The sequence below is a fragment of the Oncorhynchus keta genome, chromosome 21 (genome assembly GCF_023373465.1).
Source record: "Oncorhynchus keta strain PuntledgeMale-10-30-2019 chromosome 21, Oket_V2, whole genome shotgun sequence".
Classification (NCBI taxonomy): domain Eukaryota; kingdom Metazoa; phylum Chordata; class Actinopteri; order Salmoniformes; family Salmonidae; genus Oncorhynchus; species Oncorhynchus keta.
The window spans coordinates 40,206,109-40,223,241 of NC_068441.1; the positions used below are offsets into that span (position 1 = coordinate 40,206,109).

General features: G+C 39.3%; 1 protein-coding gene across 4 annotated transcripts in view; it reads right to left on the bottom strand.

Moving 5' to 3' along the window:
• LOC118399705 (plexin-A1-like) overlaps positions 1–17,133 on the bottom strand; it is a 365,392-nt gene that overhangs the window by 101,466 nt on the left and 246,793 nt on the right. For 3 of the 4 annotated variants that reach the window (XM_052473927.1, XM_052473928.1, XM_052473929.1), the window contains exon 11: positions 4,397–4,493. In XM_052473927.1, coding sequence (XP_052329887.1) covers positions 4,397–4,493 — 97 coding nt within the window. Of the gene's footprint in view, positions 1–1,108; positions 3,244–4,396; positions 4,494–17,133 lie in introns of those variants that run through there. The other variant, XM_052473930.1, reaches the window with a different exon arrangement.

Below are 17,133 nucleotides of genomic sequence, written 5' to 3' on the forward strand. Positions count from 1 at the left end.
CAAGCAAGGGCTTTGGGATGGAGATGCAATATGGCAGCCGTGCCAACATATCTCATCAGCTTGCTGGTGGAAGGGACTTTGTGGATCTGAGGCTCTTTCCCGTTGCCTCCATCATCCTCCAAATCCCACCAACATCAGCCGCCTCAGAGCGCAACTGGTCCTTGTTTGGGAACACACACACTAAAGCACGCAACCAGCTGACCAACACAAGGGTTGAAAAATTGGTCGCCATCCGGGCAAATTTGAGTCTTTTTGAGCCTGAAAACAAGCCACCCTCAACAAGGTTGGAAAGTGACAGTGAAGATGAGGCCTCAGAGTCTGATGTTCAAGAGGTTGACATTGAGGAGGTCCAGGGAGAAGACACGGAAGCCTAAGAGGAAGACAACCAAAGCTTTAGTTTCTAGACCATCATATTACAGATGTTTGTTGAAAATATTTTTGGGAGATGTGATGGATCATTGGGGATCATTCAATATACCCTTTCTTTTGTTGTTCAGTGAAATCATCCCATGTGAAGAGTCAAATCTTTTCATTAAAGTTAAATTCATAACTAAATTGTTTTTTATTTCTATTGGAAGGATTTAATCATTTGCAATTATGTCTACTTATTATGAAGTAAAATGTTTATGTTTCTGTCTCCATTTGATAAGGCAAATATATCCAATGCAAAAAACATCTCAATTGAAAAGGTATTAATATGCGTATATTTCCACCTCTGAATATTCCCCAAAATGTGTAAGCCTACAAAAGAGTGATGGTTGCTGACAATGGGCCTCTGTATGCCTATGTAGATATTCAATTAAAATTCAGCCGTTTCATGCTACATAGTCATTAACAACATTAACAACTTCTACACTGTATTTCTGATCAATTTTTATGTTATTTTATTGGACAAAAATTTGCTTTCCTTTCAAAAACAAGGACATTTCTAAGTGACCCCAAACTTTTGAATGGTAGTGTACACACACACACACACACACACACACACACACACACACACACACACACACACACACACACACACACACACACACACACACACACACACACACACACACACACACACACACACACACACACACACACACGTCAAACGTTTGGACCTACTCATTCAAGGGTTTTTCTTTATTTGTACTATTTTCTACATTGTAGAATAATAGTGAAAACATCAAAACTATGAAATAACACATATGGAATCATGTAGCAACCAAAAAAATGTTAAACAAATCAAGATATATTTTATATTTGAGATTCTTCAAAGTAGCCACCCTTTGCCTTGATGACAGCTTTGAATAAAACATTTTTATATGCACTGAAGCGAAGCTCTACTTCAAATGACCGCAAGAATTTGACAGAGGAATAGTTTTCAGCCCCTCAAATCCCATTGGTCACGATTTAACTTGAAAGCAACCATGGGCCAATTAAATGATACTAAATGAGTGATTTAATTACATTTACATATCAGGGATTAAGCAAGGGAGCACCATTAGATGGTTATCTTAGTTAAAATGAGGATGAGAGAGAGACAGAGACAGATAGAGACAGTGATAGCGACAGTGACAGAGAGAGACAGAGACAGAGACAGAGAGACAGAGAGAGACAGAGACAGAGACAGAGAGACAAAGACCGAGAAAGAGAGACACAGAGAGAGAGAGACACAGAGACAGAGAGATCAGTTCTAGTCCTCGGTCTGCTTGCCTGGAGAAAAACCCTGCCCCCATACCAGTCTACCCCTCCCAACGGTCTAACACTACCCAACTCACCCACTCATCCTCCATATTGAGATGCATTGTACTCACTACTCAGGCATTGTGACATTCTGGTACATTGTGTCTGGGTCTGTATTGTGGTGGGCTTTGGCTGCAGAGGCATTAGCAAACATTTCCCTAAATGTGACATTATCTTATATCTTGCATCACAGCAGGAGCCCCTGCTTTTACAACCCCCCGCTGCCATGGCGACAACAACAGCAAAATGCTGGCCGTTATTAAGGCTACACAATTTCACTAGTAATTATCCGTGGAAGAAAACTTATTTTTTTCCCTACTCCCTAGTTGTGTGTTTAATCACGGTGTGCTAAACACACACGTACAGCACATTCAGAACCTATTCAGACCCCTTCCCTTTTTCCACATTTTTTAAGTTACAGCCTTATTCTAATATGAATTAAATATATACAAATATTATCAATCTACACACAATACCCCATAATGACAAAGTGAAAACAGGTTTTCTGAATTATTTGCAAATGTATTAAAAATAAAAACAGAAATAACTTATTTACATAAGTATTCAGACTCTTTGCTAAGAGACTAATGTGCATCCTGTTTCCACTGAACATCCTTGATGTTTCTACAACTTTATTGGGGTTCACCTGTGGTAACTTAAATTGATTGGACATGATTTGGAAAGGCACACAACAGACGATATAAGGTCCCACAGCTGACAGTGCATGTCAGAGCAAAAACCGAACAGTGAGGTCCGAGACAGGATTGTGTTGAGGCACAGATCTGGGGAAGGGTACCAGTTTGGAACCACCAAGACTCTTTCTAGAGCAGGCCGCCCAGGCAAACTGAGCAATCATGGGAGAATGGCCTTGGTCAGGGAGGTGACCAAGAACCTGATGGTCACTCTGACAGACCTCCAGAGTTCCTCTGTGGAGATGGGAGAACCTTCCAGAAGGACAGCCATCTCTGCAGCACTCCACCAATCATGCCTTTATGGTAGAGTGGCCAGACGATAGCCACTCCTCAGTAAAAGGCACATGACAGCCTGCTTGGAGTTTGCCAAAAGGCACTAAAGGACTCAGACCATGAGAAACAAGATTCTCTGGTCTGATGAAACCAAGATAGAACCATTTGGTCTGAATGTCAAGCGTCACGACTGGAGGAAACCTGGCACCATCCCTACGGTGAAGCATGGTGGTGGCAGCATCATACAGGGGGATGTGTTTTCAGCGGCAGGGACTGGGAGACTAGTCAGGATCGAGGGAAAGTTACAGAGAGATCCTTGATGAAAACCTGTTCCAGAGCACTCAGGATGTCAGACTGGGGTTCAACTTCGAAAAGGACAACGACCCTAAGCACACTGCCAAGACCACGCAGGAGTGGCTTCGGGACAAGTCTCAATGTCCTTGTGTGGCCCAGCCAGAGCGCGGACTTGAACCCGATCGAACATCTTTGGAGACCTGAAAATAGCTGTCCAGCGACTCTCCCAATCCAAGCTGACAGAGCTCGAGAGGATCTGCAGAGAAGAATGGGAGAAACTCCTCAAATACAGGTGTGCCAAGGTTGTAGCGTCATACCCAAGAAGACCTGAGGCTTTAATTGCTTGCAAATATGCTTCAACAAAGTACTGAGAAAAGGGTCTGAATACTTATGTAAATGTTATATTTCAGTTATTTTTTAAATTTGCTAACATTCATAAAAAACGGATTTTGCTTTGTACATTTTGCAATGTATTGAGTGTACACTGGATGTCATAAGGTGAATGCACCAATTTGTAAGTCGCTCTGGATAAGAGCGTCTGCTAAATGACTTAAATGTAATGTAATGTACATTGAGGAGGGAAAATGTTTTTAAAAATCCATTTCAGAATAAGGCTGTAACGTAACAAAATGTGGAAAAAGTCCAGGGGCCTGAATACTTTCTGAATGCACAAACACATGAAGGCATGCACACACACACACACACACATCTACTTGCTGCCTCGGTAATTGAGTTTAAAAAAGTGAAGACATCACAAGAGTGTAAAGTGACTGTCTAGTCCTGAGGCTGTGTGTGTGTGTGTGTGTGTGTGTGTGTGTGTGTGTGTGTGTGTGTGTGTGTGTGTGTGTGTGTGTGTGTGTGTGTATAACATGTGCATGCACTATTGCCTTTCTAAATCACACAAAAGGACTGTATGGCACTGTAGTTTCGAATCAATTTTACACATGCAACACAGTTGCCATCCACACAGTTGTATTTTACCATGGCGGAAACTTAGCCAGCTATTTAGAAAGTATATTTGAACGATATAGCGTGTAAAAGCCAGAATATCACTTCCAGACTTAGCTTTCCCTAGCCCTTTTTGGTCACCCTATAAATTATTTAACATGCAGTGGTAGCTTACATAAAACTCAATCTCCATGCTACTGCCCTCTCTGTGGCCGTTTACTCATGTGGCTAGAGTGCCTTGGTTAAGTGAAGCTCCCACAACACATCAGGCAAGCAGTGACAATAAGTGATAGAAAATTCTTCTGGCATACCTCAAGACTGTGTTAACCCTCTGAGCTAAAGCCCAGGCATTTGCTTGGGGAGCTGACACAAGTCTTCAGATCATATGAGTGTTGTTCAACAAACCATTTGCTGTATAACAAGAGAGTGCTTACCCCTCTGAGCTAAAGCCTAGTGCTTACCTTGGATGTTGAAGGGGTTGTCGATGACAAAGTGGCCGTTCCACACCACAGATAGGTCCACGGGCAGGTCACTGATGTCATTACCCTCATAGTTATACTGAAACCATAGAAACACAGTAACGATAAGTTAAACTATAATGTTGTTATTTTGTTATAATGTTGTTAAAATGCCCCTGATGTTCAACTGAAAGACATTGTTGTTGCTGTCAGTTTATGGTGCGTATTTTTTATCAGTGTACCTCGCCTGAAAACACATTTCCATTTGGGGACAATAAAGTTTGAACTGAACTATTGCGATGCCTTCATTTCTGTTTCCATTATTCACTTTTTTTGTTGTCTGAAAAGTTGATGAATAAAAACAAGTTTTATACAGTAATTACACTACTATCCATTTCTAGGTTTTACATTCGTGTATCACTTGAATATAAAGCACACAAGCATAATAGACTAATAATAGAAGTACAATGGCCATCTCTTGTTTCTCTCAGTAGAGACATTTGGAAATCCAAGAAAAAGTGCCATGATATGTTTTAATAATCAAGTTCTTAATATGAATGTAGATGATTAATAGGAGTAATCCTTCTTGTTCAACATGTCTCTCAAGCACACATCCTCGATCAGAACTCCTACTCTAAGACACTTTGTGAAGACACAATCTGGGCAACAGATAAAAGGCATGTAAGCATCTAACTATGACCTTTGATCACAATACAAGATATTTGATCCATCTATTTGCCACTATCGGCAAAATTATAGAGTGGCACTCGGTTGACTAATTTTAACATTGCGGTCCAGTCATTTCACATAATATGCCATAATATCACATAGTAGGCCGTCACTGTAAATAAGAGTTTGCTCTTATCTGACTTGCAAAAAATTATGTAAATCTGTAAAAGTAAACACGACACAGCAACGTGCATATACAGCAGATAACGATGCATGCACACAGCAACGTGCATATACAGCAGATAAGGATGCATGCACACAGCAATGTCACAGTCCATGATTGGTTGGTTCATTCATTCACCACATTGTGATTGAACAATTTTATTTCTGTCTACAGACTCTAAAATCAAATTAATATTCACAGCATACATAAAAATAAAAGTCATACTTTTGGACTGATCTTGAAGGACTTCTTGAACATTTCCAGGCATATTTTTGAGAGAAATATTACTTATTTAAAAGGCATTATATATTTATTGGGCAACTTTACTCAGGGTGAATGCAATGCTCACCAACATTTATGCAACTTTCATCCAACTTTTCAGTCGTAAGGTATGTTAGCTTCTATAAGGGCTCCAGTACTGTAGCAGAGTTTTCAGTCGTAAGGTATGTTAGCTTCTATAAGGGCTCCAGTACTGTAGCAGAGTTTTCAGTCGTAAGGTATGTTAGCTTCTATAAGGGCTCCAGTACTGTAGCAGAGTTTTCAGTCGTAAGGTATGTTAGCTTCTATAAGGGCTCCAGTACTGTAGCAGAGTTTTCAGTCGTAAGGTATGTTAGCTTCTATAAGGGCTCCAGTACTGTAGCAGAGTTTTCAGTCGTAAGGTATGTTAGCTTCTATAAGGGCTCCAGTACTGTAGCAGAGTTTTCAGTCGTAAGGTATGTTAGCTTCTATATGGACTCCAGTACTGTAGCAGAGTTTTCAGTGGTAAGGTATGTTAGCTTCTATATGGACTCCAGTAATGTAGCAGAGTTTTCAGTCGTAAGGTATGTTAGCTTCTATATGGACTCCAGTAATGTAGCAGAGTTTTCAGTCGTAAGGTATGTTAGCTTCTATATGGACTCCAGTAATGTAGCAGAGTTTTCAGTCGTAAGGTATGTTAGCTTCTATATGGACTACAGTAATGTAGCAGAGTTTTCAGTCGTAAGGTATGTTAGCTTCTATATGGACTCCAGTAATGTAGCAGAGTTTTCAGTCGTAAGGTATGTTAGCTTCTATATGGACTCCAGTAATGTAGCAGAGTTTTCAGTCGTAAGGTATGTTAGCTTCTATATGGACTCCAGTAATGTAGCAGAGTTTTCAGTCGTAAGGTATGTTAGCTTCTTTTTGGACTCCAGTAATGTAGCAGAGTTTTCAGTCGTAAGGTATGTTAGCTTCTATATGGACTCCAGTAATGTAGCAGAGTTTTCAGTCGTAAGGTATGTTAGCTTCTTTTTGGACTCCAGTAATGTAGCAGAGTTTTGACAACCTGGTTAAGACAAGTAAAATAAAAGGGTAGTGAAAGGAGTGAGTGAATAAGAGAGAGATGAGAGAGAGGAGAGGGAAAGGGAGAGAGGGGGAGAGAAGGAGGAGAGAGAGAGGAAGTGAGAGAGGGGGAGAGAAGGAGGAGAGAGAGAGGGGAGAGAGAGATCAAGAGACAGAGGACAAGAACAGTTCTGTTGCTGCTTGGCTGGAGAAAAACCCTGCCCCCATACCAGTCTTCGCCTCCCTCCCAGTCTAACACTGCCCAACTCACCCGAGAGAAATATAGGGATATAGTGAGAAAGGAGGAGTAAGAAGAACAGAGGATGTCTGGAAACAAGGGTCTCGCATGAGACAACCACACCTAGGCATGCCAAGGAACTGTCGGCTTCACAGGATGGAGCGGGAGACAGAGATAAAAGGGTAAGGAGATGGAGCGAGTGTGTGAGAGATAAGAGGAATGCAGAGGGGTGAGAGAGAGAGCGCGAGAGAGGCCCCATCGTCCTCCCGAAAAACCAATCAGAATATGGAATGACTGCAGGCACACACATACACGGTTTTAGCTGCCAAATCACCAGGGTGATTCAGGTTTGTCCCCCCACACAGGGACCTACTGTGGAGATGGGATGTAGAGGTCTGTTGTAGTGAAGCCACGCACACCTCCCTGATACATTACTGACATCAATATTTATTCATAGCAGGGTGGGGTGCCGTGGTGTGCATGTGTGTAAAGGGTAAGAAAGGGGGGCAGATCGTTTAGGCCTTATAAGCACAATTCCCTCTCACCTACTGATTAAAGTTGAATCACTCCCGTGCCTCACAATAATCAATCAAAGACAACACACACCTTCATGGTTTATTCACATACAGTGGGGCAAAAAAGTATTTAGTCAGCCACCAATTGTGCAAGTTCTCCCACTTAAAAAGATGAGAGAGGTCTGTAATTTTCATCATAGGTACACTTCAACTATGACAGACAAAATGAGAAAAAAAATCCAGAAAATCACATTGTAGAATTTTTAATTTATTTATTTGCAAACAGCTTGGAAAATTCCAGAAAAGTATGTCATGGCTTTAGAAGCTTCTGTTAGGCTAATTTACATAATTTGAATCAAATGGAGGTGTAACTGTGGATGTATTTCAATGCCTACCTTCAAACTCAGTGCCTCTTTGCTTGACATCATGGGAAAAATCTAAATAAATCAGCCAAGACACCAGAAAAAAAATCTGTAGACCTCCACAAGTCTGGTTCATCCTTGGGAGCAAACAGTAGTACGCAAGTATAAACACCATGGGACCACGCAGCCATCATACCGCTCAGGACGGAGATGTGTTCTGTCTCCTAGAGATGAACGTACTTTGGTGCGAAAAGTGCAAATCAATCCCAGAACGACAGCAAAGGACCTTGTGAAGATGCTGGAGGAAACAGGTACAAAAGTATCTATATCCACAGTAAAACGAGTTCTATATCGACAAAACCTGAAAGATTGCTCAGCAAGGAAGAAGCCACTGCTCCAAAACCGCCATAAAAAAGCCAGACTGCACATGGGGACAAAGATCATACTTTTTGGAGAAATGTCCTCTGGTCTGATGAAACTAAAAATACAACTCTTTGGCCATAATGACCATCATTATGTTTGGAGGAAAAAGGGGGAGGATTGCAAGCCGAAGAACACCATTCCAACCATGCACGGGGGTGGTAGCACGGGGGTGGTAGCACGGGGGTGGTAGCACGGGGGTGGTAGCATCATGTTGTGGGGTTGCTTTGCTGCAGATGGGACTGGTGCGCTCCACAAAATAGATGGCATCATGTGGTTGGAAAATTATGTGGATATATTGAAGCAACATCTCAAGGCATCAGTCGGGAAGTTAAAGCTTGGTTGCAAATGTCTTCCAAATGGACAATGACCCCAAGCATACCTCCAAAGTTGTGGCAAAATGGCTTATAAGGACAACAAAGTCAAGGTATTGCAGTGGCCATCACAAAGCCCTGACCTCAATCCTATAGAACATTTGTGGGCAGAATTGAAAAAGCATGTGCAAGCAACTAGGCCTACAAACCTGACTCAGTTACACCAGCTCTGTCAGGAGGAATGGGCCAAAATTCACCCAACTTATTGTGGAAAGCTTGTGGTAGGCTACCCAAAAAGTTTGACAGAAGTTAAACAATTTAAAGGCAATGCTACCAAATACTAATTTAGTGTATGTAAACTTCTGACCCACTGGGAATGTGATGAAAGAAACAAAAGCTGAAATAATTAATTCTCTCTATTATTATTCTGGCTTCACATTTTTAAAATAAAGTGGTGATCCTAACTGACCTAAGACAGGGAATTTTTACTAGGATTAAATGTCAGGAATTGTGAACAACTGAGTTTAAATGTATTTGGCTAAGGTGTATGTACACTTCCGACTTCCGAGCGAGCGAATCAGTGACCCTCTGTCTCAGTATGTGTAGCGTATCTATCTGATCCTGGCTGGTCAGAAAGAGTATGACATTGTTGCCGCCTGTAGCTTTGAATGCAAGGAAAGCCAGGGAACATTTAGCCTCCCTTGATAACAAAAAAGTATAAAACAAAAGCCAATCAGCTTTCAAATCAAATCAAATCAAGTTATACTTGAGGTATACTAAGTGTACTCATATGTAAATTGTCCTGGCGCACCAAAGAAAGTGTCAAGGGAAGCCAGTTTGGATTTGGATTAACACCAATCACACCAAATCAAAAGCAAAATGTCATTGACAGAAACAACTTGAATTGTTGCATCTCCTTGTGTGGTTGTCCTCCGGAGGCTAGCTTGCTACAATTAGCCATTTCCTAAATTATCCATGGATGGAGCAAGGGATTGGACTTCGGGTTTTACTTAGTTCTCCGTACTGGCCAATGATTAACCTCTCTAGGGTAGGGGGCTGCATTCGGAATTTTTGATGACAAGCATGCCCAAATTAAAAGGCCTGCTACTCTGGCCCAGAAGTTATGATATGCATATAACTGGTAGATTTGGATAGAAAACACTCTCACGTTTCCAAAACTGTTATAATAGTGTCTGTAATAGTAATAATAGTGTCTGTGAGTATAACAGAGATTTAGCATGCGAAAACCTGAGAAAAATCAATTCAGGAAGTAGTTATTTGTTTTGTTTTGTAGTTTTCTATTCAATGCCATTACAGTATCCATTGACTTAGGACTCCATTTACAGTTCCTATGCCTTCCACTAGATGTCAACAGTCTTTAGAAATCGTTCGGGCTTGTATTCTTATGAATGAGGGAGTAAGACCAGTCTGAACGAGTGGACGCTAACATGTCGCAGAGTTTCAATACATGTAGTGTAAGTCAAAATGTTTTTTTTCTATGTGCGCACACACTCTGAACGAGTGGACGCTAACGTGTCGCAGAGTTTCAATACATGTGGTGTAAGTCAAAATGTTTTTTTCTACGTGCGCACACACACACAAACACACACACACACATAAATCAGAACCATGGAGAGTGAGAGAGATAGATTGAGGGAGTCAAAGAGGGAGAGAGCGCCACTTGCCTCTCCTTTTGCTCTGACAGAGACAGAATGAAGGAAGAAGCAGATAGGAAAGGAAAAGGAAGAAGATGGAAAATAGACAGAAACCAGAACAGTAGACTAGATACAGAAGCAGAACAGTAGTAAACTAGATAAAGAAGTGTAGTAGACTAGAAACAGAACAGTAGTAGACTAGATAGTAGTAGACTAGATACAGAAGAGTAGTAGACTACAAACAGAACAGTAGTAAACTAGATACAGAAGCGTAGTAGACTACAAACAGAACAGTAGTAGACTAGATAGTAGTAGACTAGATACAGAAGAGTAGTAGACTAGATACAGAGCAGTAGTAGACTAGAAACAGAACAGTAGTAGACTAGATACAGAAGAGTAGTAGACTAGAAACAGAACAGTAGTAAACTAGATACAGAAGCGTAGTAGACTAGAAACAGAACAGTAGTAGACTAGATAGTAGTAGACTAGATACAGAAGAGTAGTAGACTAGATACAGAGCAGTAGTAGACTAGATAGTAGTAGACTAGATACAGAAGAGTAGTAGACTAGAAACAGAACAGTAGTAGACTAGATAGTAGTAGACTAGATACAGAAGAGTAGTAGACTAGAAACAGAGCAGTAGTAGACTAGATAGTAGTAGACTAGATACAGAAGAGTAGTAGACTAGAAACAGAACAGTAGTAGACTAGATAGTAGTAGACTAGATACAGAAGAGTAGTAGACTAGAAACAGAACAGTAGTAGACTAGATACAGAAGCGTAGTAGACTAGAAACAGAACAGTAGTAGACTAGATACAGAAGCGTAGTAGACTAGAAACAGAACATTAGTAGACTAGATACAGAAACAGAACAGTAGTAGACTAGAAACAGAACAGTAGTAGACTAGATACAGAAGAGTAGTAGACTAGAAACAGAACAGTAGTAGACTAGATACAGAAGAGTAGTAGACTAGAAACAGAACAGTAGTAAACTAGATACAGAAGCGTAGTAGACTAGAAACAGAACAGTAGTAGACTAGATAGTAGTAGACTAGATACAGTAGTAGACAGAACAGTAGTAGACTAGATACAGAAACAGAACAGTAGTAGACTAGATACAGAAACAGAACAGTAGTAGACTAGATAGTAGTAGACTAGAAACAGAACAGTAGTAGACTAGATACAGAAACAGAACAGTAGTAGACTAGATAGTAGTAGACTAGATACAGAAGAGTAGTAGACTAGAAACAGAACAGTAGTAGACTAGATACAGAAGCGTAGTAGACTAGAAACAGAGCAGTAGTAGACTAGATAGTAGTAGACTAGATACAGAACAACAGTAGACTAGATACAGAACAGTAGTAGACTAGATAGTAGTAGACTAGATACAGGAGAGTAGTAGACTAGAAACAGAACAGTAGTAGACTAGAAACAGAATAGTAGTAGACTAGATACAGAACAACAGTAGTAGACTAGATACAGAACAGTAGTAGACTAGATACAGAACAGTAGTAGACTAGATACAGAACAGTAGTAGACTAGATACAGAACAGTAGTAGACTAGATACAGAACAGTAGTAGACTAGATAGTAGTAGACTAGATACAGAACAGTAGTAGACTAGATACAGAACAGTAGTAGACTAGATACAGAACAGTAGTAGACTAGATACAGAACAGTAGTAGACTAGATACAGAACAGTAGTAGACTAGATACAGAACAGTAGTAGACTAGATACAGAACAGTAGTAGACTAGATACAGAACAGTAGTAGACTAGATACAGAACAGTAGTAGACTAGATACAGAAACAGAACAGTAGTAGACTAGATACAGAACAGTAGTAGACTAGATACAGAACAGTAGTAGACTAGATACAGAACAGTAGTAGACTAGATACAGAACAGTAGTAGACTAGATACAGAACAGTAGTAGACTAGATACAGAACAGTAGTAGACTAGATACAGAACAGTAGTAGACTAGATACAGAACAGTAGTAGACTAGATACAGAACAGTAGTAGACTAGAAACAGAAACAGAACAGTAGTAGACTAGATACAGAACAGTAGTAGACTAGATACAGAACAGTAGTAGACTAGATACAGAAACAGAACAGTAGTAGACTAGATACAGAACAGTAGTAGACTAGACTAGAAACAGAGTAGTAGACTAGATAGAACAGTAGTAGACTAGAACAGTAGTAGACTAGATACAGAACAGTAGTAGACTAGATACAGAACAGTAGTAGACTAGATACAGAACAGTAGTAGACTAGATACAGAACAGTAGTAGACTAGATACAGAACACAGTAGACTAGAAACAGAACAGTAGTAGACTAGACTAGAAACAGAACAGTAGTAGACTAGATACACAGTAGAAACAGAACAGTAGTAGTAGACTAGATACAGAAACAGAAACAGAACAGTAGTAGACTAGAAACAGAACAGTAGTAGACTAGATAGTAGTAGACTAGTAGACTAGATACAGAACAGTAGTAGACTAGAAACAGAACAGTAGTAGACTAGATAGTAGTAGACTAGATACAGAAGAGTAGTAGACTACAAACAGAACAGTAGTAGACTAGATAGTAGTAGACTAGATACAGAACAGTAGTAGACTAGATACAGAACAGTAGTAGACTAGATACAGAACAGTAGTAGACTAGATACAGAACAGTAGTAGACTAGATACAGAACAGTAGTAGACTAGATACAGAACAGTAGTAGACTAGATACAGAACAGTAGTAGACTAGATACAGAAACAGAACAGTAGTAGACTAGACACAGAACAGTAGTAGACTAGATACAGAAGAGTAGTAGACTAGAAACAGATCAGTAGTAGACTAGATAGTAGTAAACTAGATACAGAAGCGTAGTAGACTAGAAACAGAACAGTAATAGACTAGATAGTAGTAGACTAGATACAGAAGAGTAGTAGACTAGAAACAGAACAGTAGTAGACTAGATACAGAACAGTAGTAGACTAGATACAGAACAGTAGTAGACTAGAAACAGAACAGTAGTAGACTACAGAAACAGAACAGTAGTAGACTAGAACAGAACAGTAGTAGACTAGATACAGAACAGTAGTAGACACAGAGAACAGTAGTAGACTAGATAGTAGACTAGATACAGAACAGTAGTAGACTAGATACAGAACAGTAGTAGACTAGAAACAGAACAGTAGTAGACGAGAAACAGAAACAGAACAGTAGTAGACTAGAAACAGAACAGTAGTAGACTAGATACAGAACAGTAGTAGACTAGATACAGAACAGTAGTAGACTAGATACAGAACAGTAGTAGACTAGATACAGAACAGTAGTAGACGAGAAACAGAAACAGAACAGTAGTAGACTAGAAACAGAACAGTAGTAGACTAGATAGTAGTAGACTAGATACAGAACAGTAGTAGACTAGATACAGAACAGTAGTAGACTAGATACAGAACAGAAACAGAACAGTAGTAGACTAGAAACAGAACAGTAGTAGACTAGATACAGAACAGTAGTAGACTAGATACAGAACAGTAGTAGACTAGAAACAGAACAGTAGTAGACTAGAACAGTAGTAGACTAGATACAGAACAGTAGTAGACTAGACTAGATACAGAACAGTAGTAGACTAGAAACAGAACAGTAGTAGACTAGATACAGAACAGTAGTAGACTAGATACAGAACAGTAGTAGACTAGATACAGAACAGTAGTAGACTAGATACAGAACAGTAGTAGACGAGAAACAGAAACAGAACAGTAGTAGACTAGAAACAGAACAGTAGTAGACTAGATACAGAACAGTAGTAGACTAGATACAGAACAGTAGTAGACTAGATACAGAACAGTAGTAGACTAGATACAGAACAGTAGTAGACTAGATACAGAACAGTAGTAGACTAGATACAGAACAGTAGTAGACTAGATACAGAACAGTAGTAGACTAGATACAGAACAGTAGTAGACTAGATACAGAACAGTAGTAGACTAGATACAGAACAGTAGTAGACTAGATACAGAACAGTAGTAGACTAGATACAGAACAGTAGTAGACTAGATACAGAACAGTAGTAGACTAGAAACAGAAACAGAACAGTAGTAGACTAGAAACAGAACAGTAGTAGATACAGAACAGTAGTAGACTAGATACAGAACAGTAGTAGACTAGATACAGATACAGAACAGTAGTAGACTAGAAACAGATACAGAACAGTAGTAGACTAGATACAGAACAGTAGTAGACTAGATACAGAACAGTAGTAGACTAGAAACAGAACAGTAGTAGACTAGATACAGAACAGTAGTAGACAGAAACAGAACAGTAGTAGACTAGAAACAGAACAGTAGTAGACTAGATACAGAACAGTAGTAGACTAGATACAGAACAGTAGTAGACTAGATACAGAACAGTAGTAGACTAGATACAGAACAGTAGTAGACTAGAAACAGAACAGTAGTAGACTAGAAACAGAACAGTAGTAGACTAGAAACAGAACAGTAGTAGACTAGATACAGAACAGTAGTAGACTAGATACAGAACAGTAGTAGACTAGATACAGAACAGTAGTAGACTAGAAACAGAACAGTAGTAGACTAGATACAGAACAGTAGTAGACTAGAAACAGAAACAGAACAGAAGACAGAACAGTAGTAGACTAGATACAGACAGTAGTAGATACAGAACAGTAGTAGACTAGAAACAGAACAGTAGTAGACTAGATACAGAACAGTAGTAGACTAGATACAGAACAGTAGTAGACTAGAAACAGAACAACAGTAGTAGACTAGATACAGAACAGTAGTAGACTAGAAACAGAAACAGAACAGTAGTAGACTAGAAACAGAACAGTAGTAGACTAGATACAGAACAGTAGTAGACTAGATAGTAGTAGACTAGATACAGAACAACAGTAGACTAGATACAGAACAGTAGTAGACGAGAAACAGAAACAGAACAGTAGTAGACTAGAAACAGAACAGTAGTAGATACAGAACAGTAGTAGACTAGATACAGAACAGTAGTAGACTAGATACAGAAACAGAACAGTAGTAGACTAGAAACAGAAACAGAACAGTAGTAGACTAGAAACAGATACAGAACAGTAGTAGACTAGAAACAGAAACAGAACAGTAGTAGACTAGATACAGAACAGTAGTAGACTAGATACAGAACAGTAGTAGACTAGAACAGAACAGTAGTAGACTAGAAACAGAACAGTAGTAGACTAGATACAGAACAGTAGTAGACTAGAAACAGAACAGTAGTAGACTAGTATAGACGAGAAACAGAAACAGAACAGTAGTAGACTAGATACAGAAACAGAACAGTAGTAGACTAGATACAGAAACAGAACAGTAGTAGACTAGAAACAGATACAGAACAACAGTAGACTAGATAGTAGTAGACTAGAAACAGAAACAGAACAGTAGTAGACTAGAAACAGAACAGTAGTAGACTAGATACAGAACAGTAGTAGACTAGATACAGAACAGTAGTAGAAACAGAACAGTAGTAGACTAGAAGACTAGAAACAGAACAGTAGTAGACTAGAAACAGAACAGAACAGTAGTAGACTAGATACAGAAACAGAACAGTAGTAGACTAGAAACAGAAACAGAACAGTAGTAGACTAGATACAGAAGACTAGATACAGAAACAGAACAGTAGTAGACTAGAAACAGAAACAGAACAGTAGTAGACTAGAAACAGAAACAGAACAGTAGTAGACTAGAAACAGAACAGTAGTAGACTAGTAGACTAGTAGACTAGAAACAGAACAGTAGTAGACTAGATACAGAACAGTAGTAGACTAGATACAGAAACAGAACAGTAGTAGACTAGATACAGTAGTAGACTAGAAACAGAACAGTAGTAGACTAGAAACAGAACAGAAGAGTAGTAGACAGTAGTAGACTAGAAACAGAACAGTAGTAGACTAGAACAGTAGTACAGAACAGTAGTAGACTAGATACAGAACAGTAGTAGACTAGATACAGAACAGTAGTAGACTAGATACAGAACAGTAGTAGACTAGAAACAGAAACAGAACAGTAGTAGACTAGATACAGAACAGTAGATAGACTAGACTAGATACAGAACAGAAACAGAACAGTAGTAGACTAGAAACAGAAACAGAACAGTAGTAGACTAGAAACAGAACAGTAGTAGACTAGAAACAGAAACAGAACTAGATACAGAACAGTAGTAGACTAGAGTAGACAGAAACAGAACAGTAGTAGACTAGAAACAGAACAGTAGTAGACTACAGTAGACTAGATAGACAGAACAGTAGTAGACTAGATAGACAGAACAGTAGACTAGAAACAGTAGTAGACTAGATACAGAACAGTAGTAGACTAGATACAGAACAGTAGTAGACTAGATACAGAACAGTAGTAGACTAGTAGACAGAAACAGAACAGTAGTAGACTAGATAGTAGTAACAGTACAGAACAAGATAGACTAGAAACAGAACAGTAGTAGACTAGAAACAGAAACAGAACAGTAGTAGACTAGAAACAGAAACAGAACAGTAGTAGACTAGATACAGAACAGACTAGATACAGAACAGTAGTAGACTAGATACAGAACAGTAGTAGACTAGATACAGAACAGTAGTAGACTAGATACAGAAACAGAACAGTAGTAGACTAGAAACAGAACAGTAGTAGACTAGATACAGAAACAGAACAGTAGTAGAATACAGAACAGTAGTAGACTAGATACAGAACAGTAGTAGACTAGATACAGAACAGAAACAGAACAGTAGTAGACTAGAAACAGAAACAGAACAGTAGTAGACTAGATACAGAAACAGAACAGTAGTAGACTAGATACAGAACAGTAGTAGACTAGATACAGTAGTAGACAGTAGTAGACTAGATAGTAGAAACAGAAACAGAACAGTAGTAGACTAGATAGACTAGAAACAGAACAGTAGTAGACTAGAAACAGAAACAGAACAGTAGTAGTAGACTAGATACAGAAACAGAACAGTAGTAGACTACAGAAAACAGTAGACTAGAACAGAACAGTAGTAGACTAGAAACAG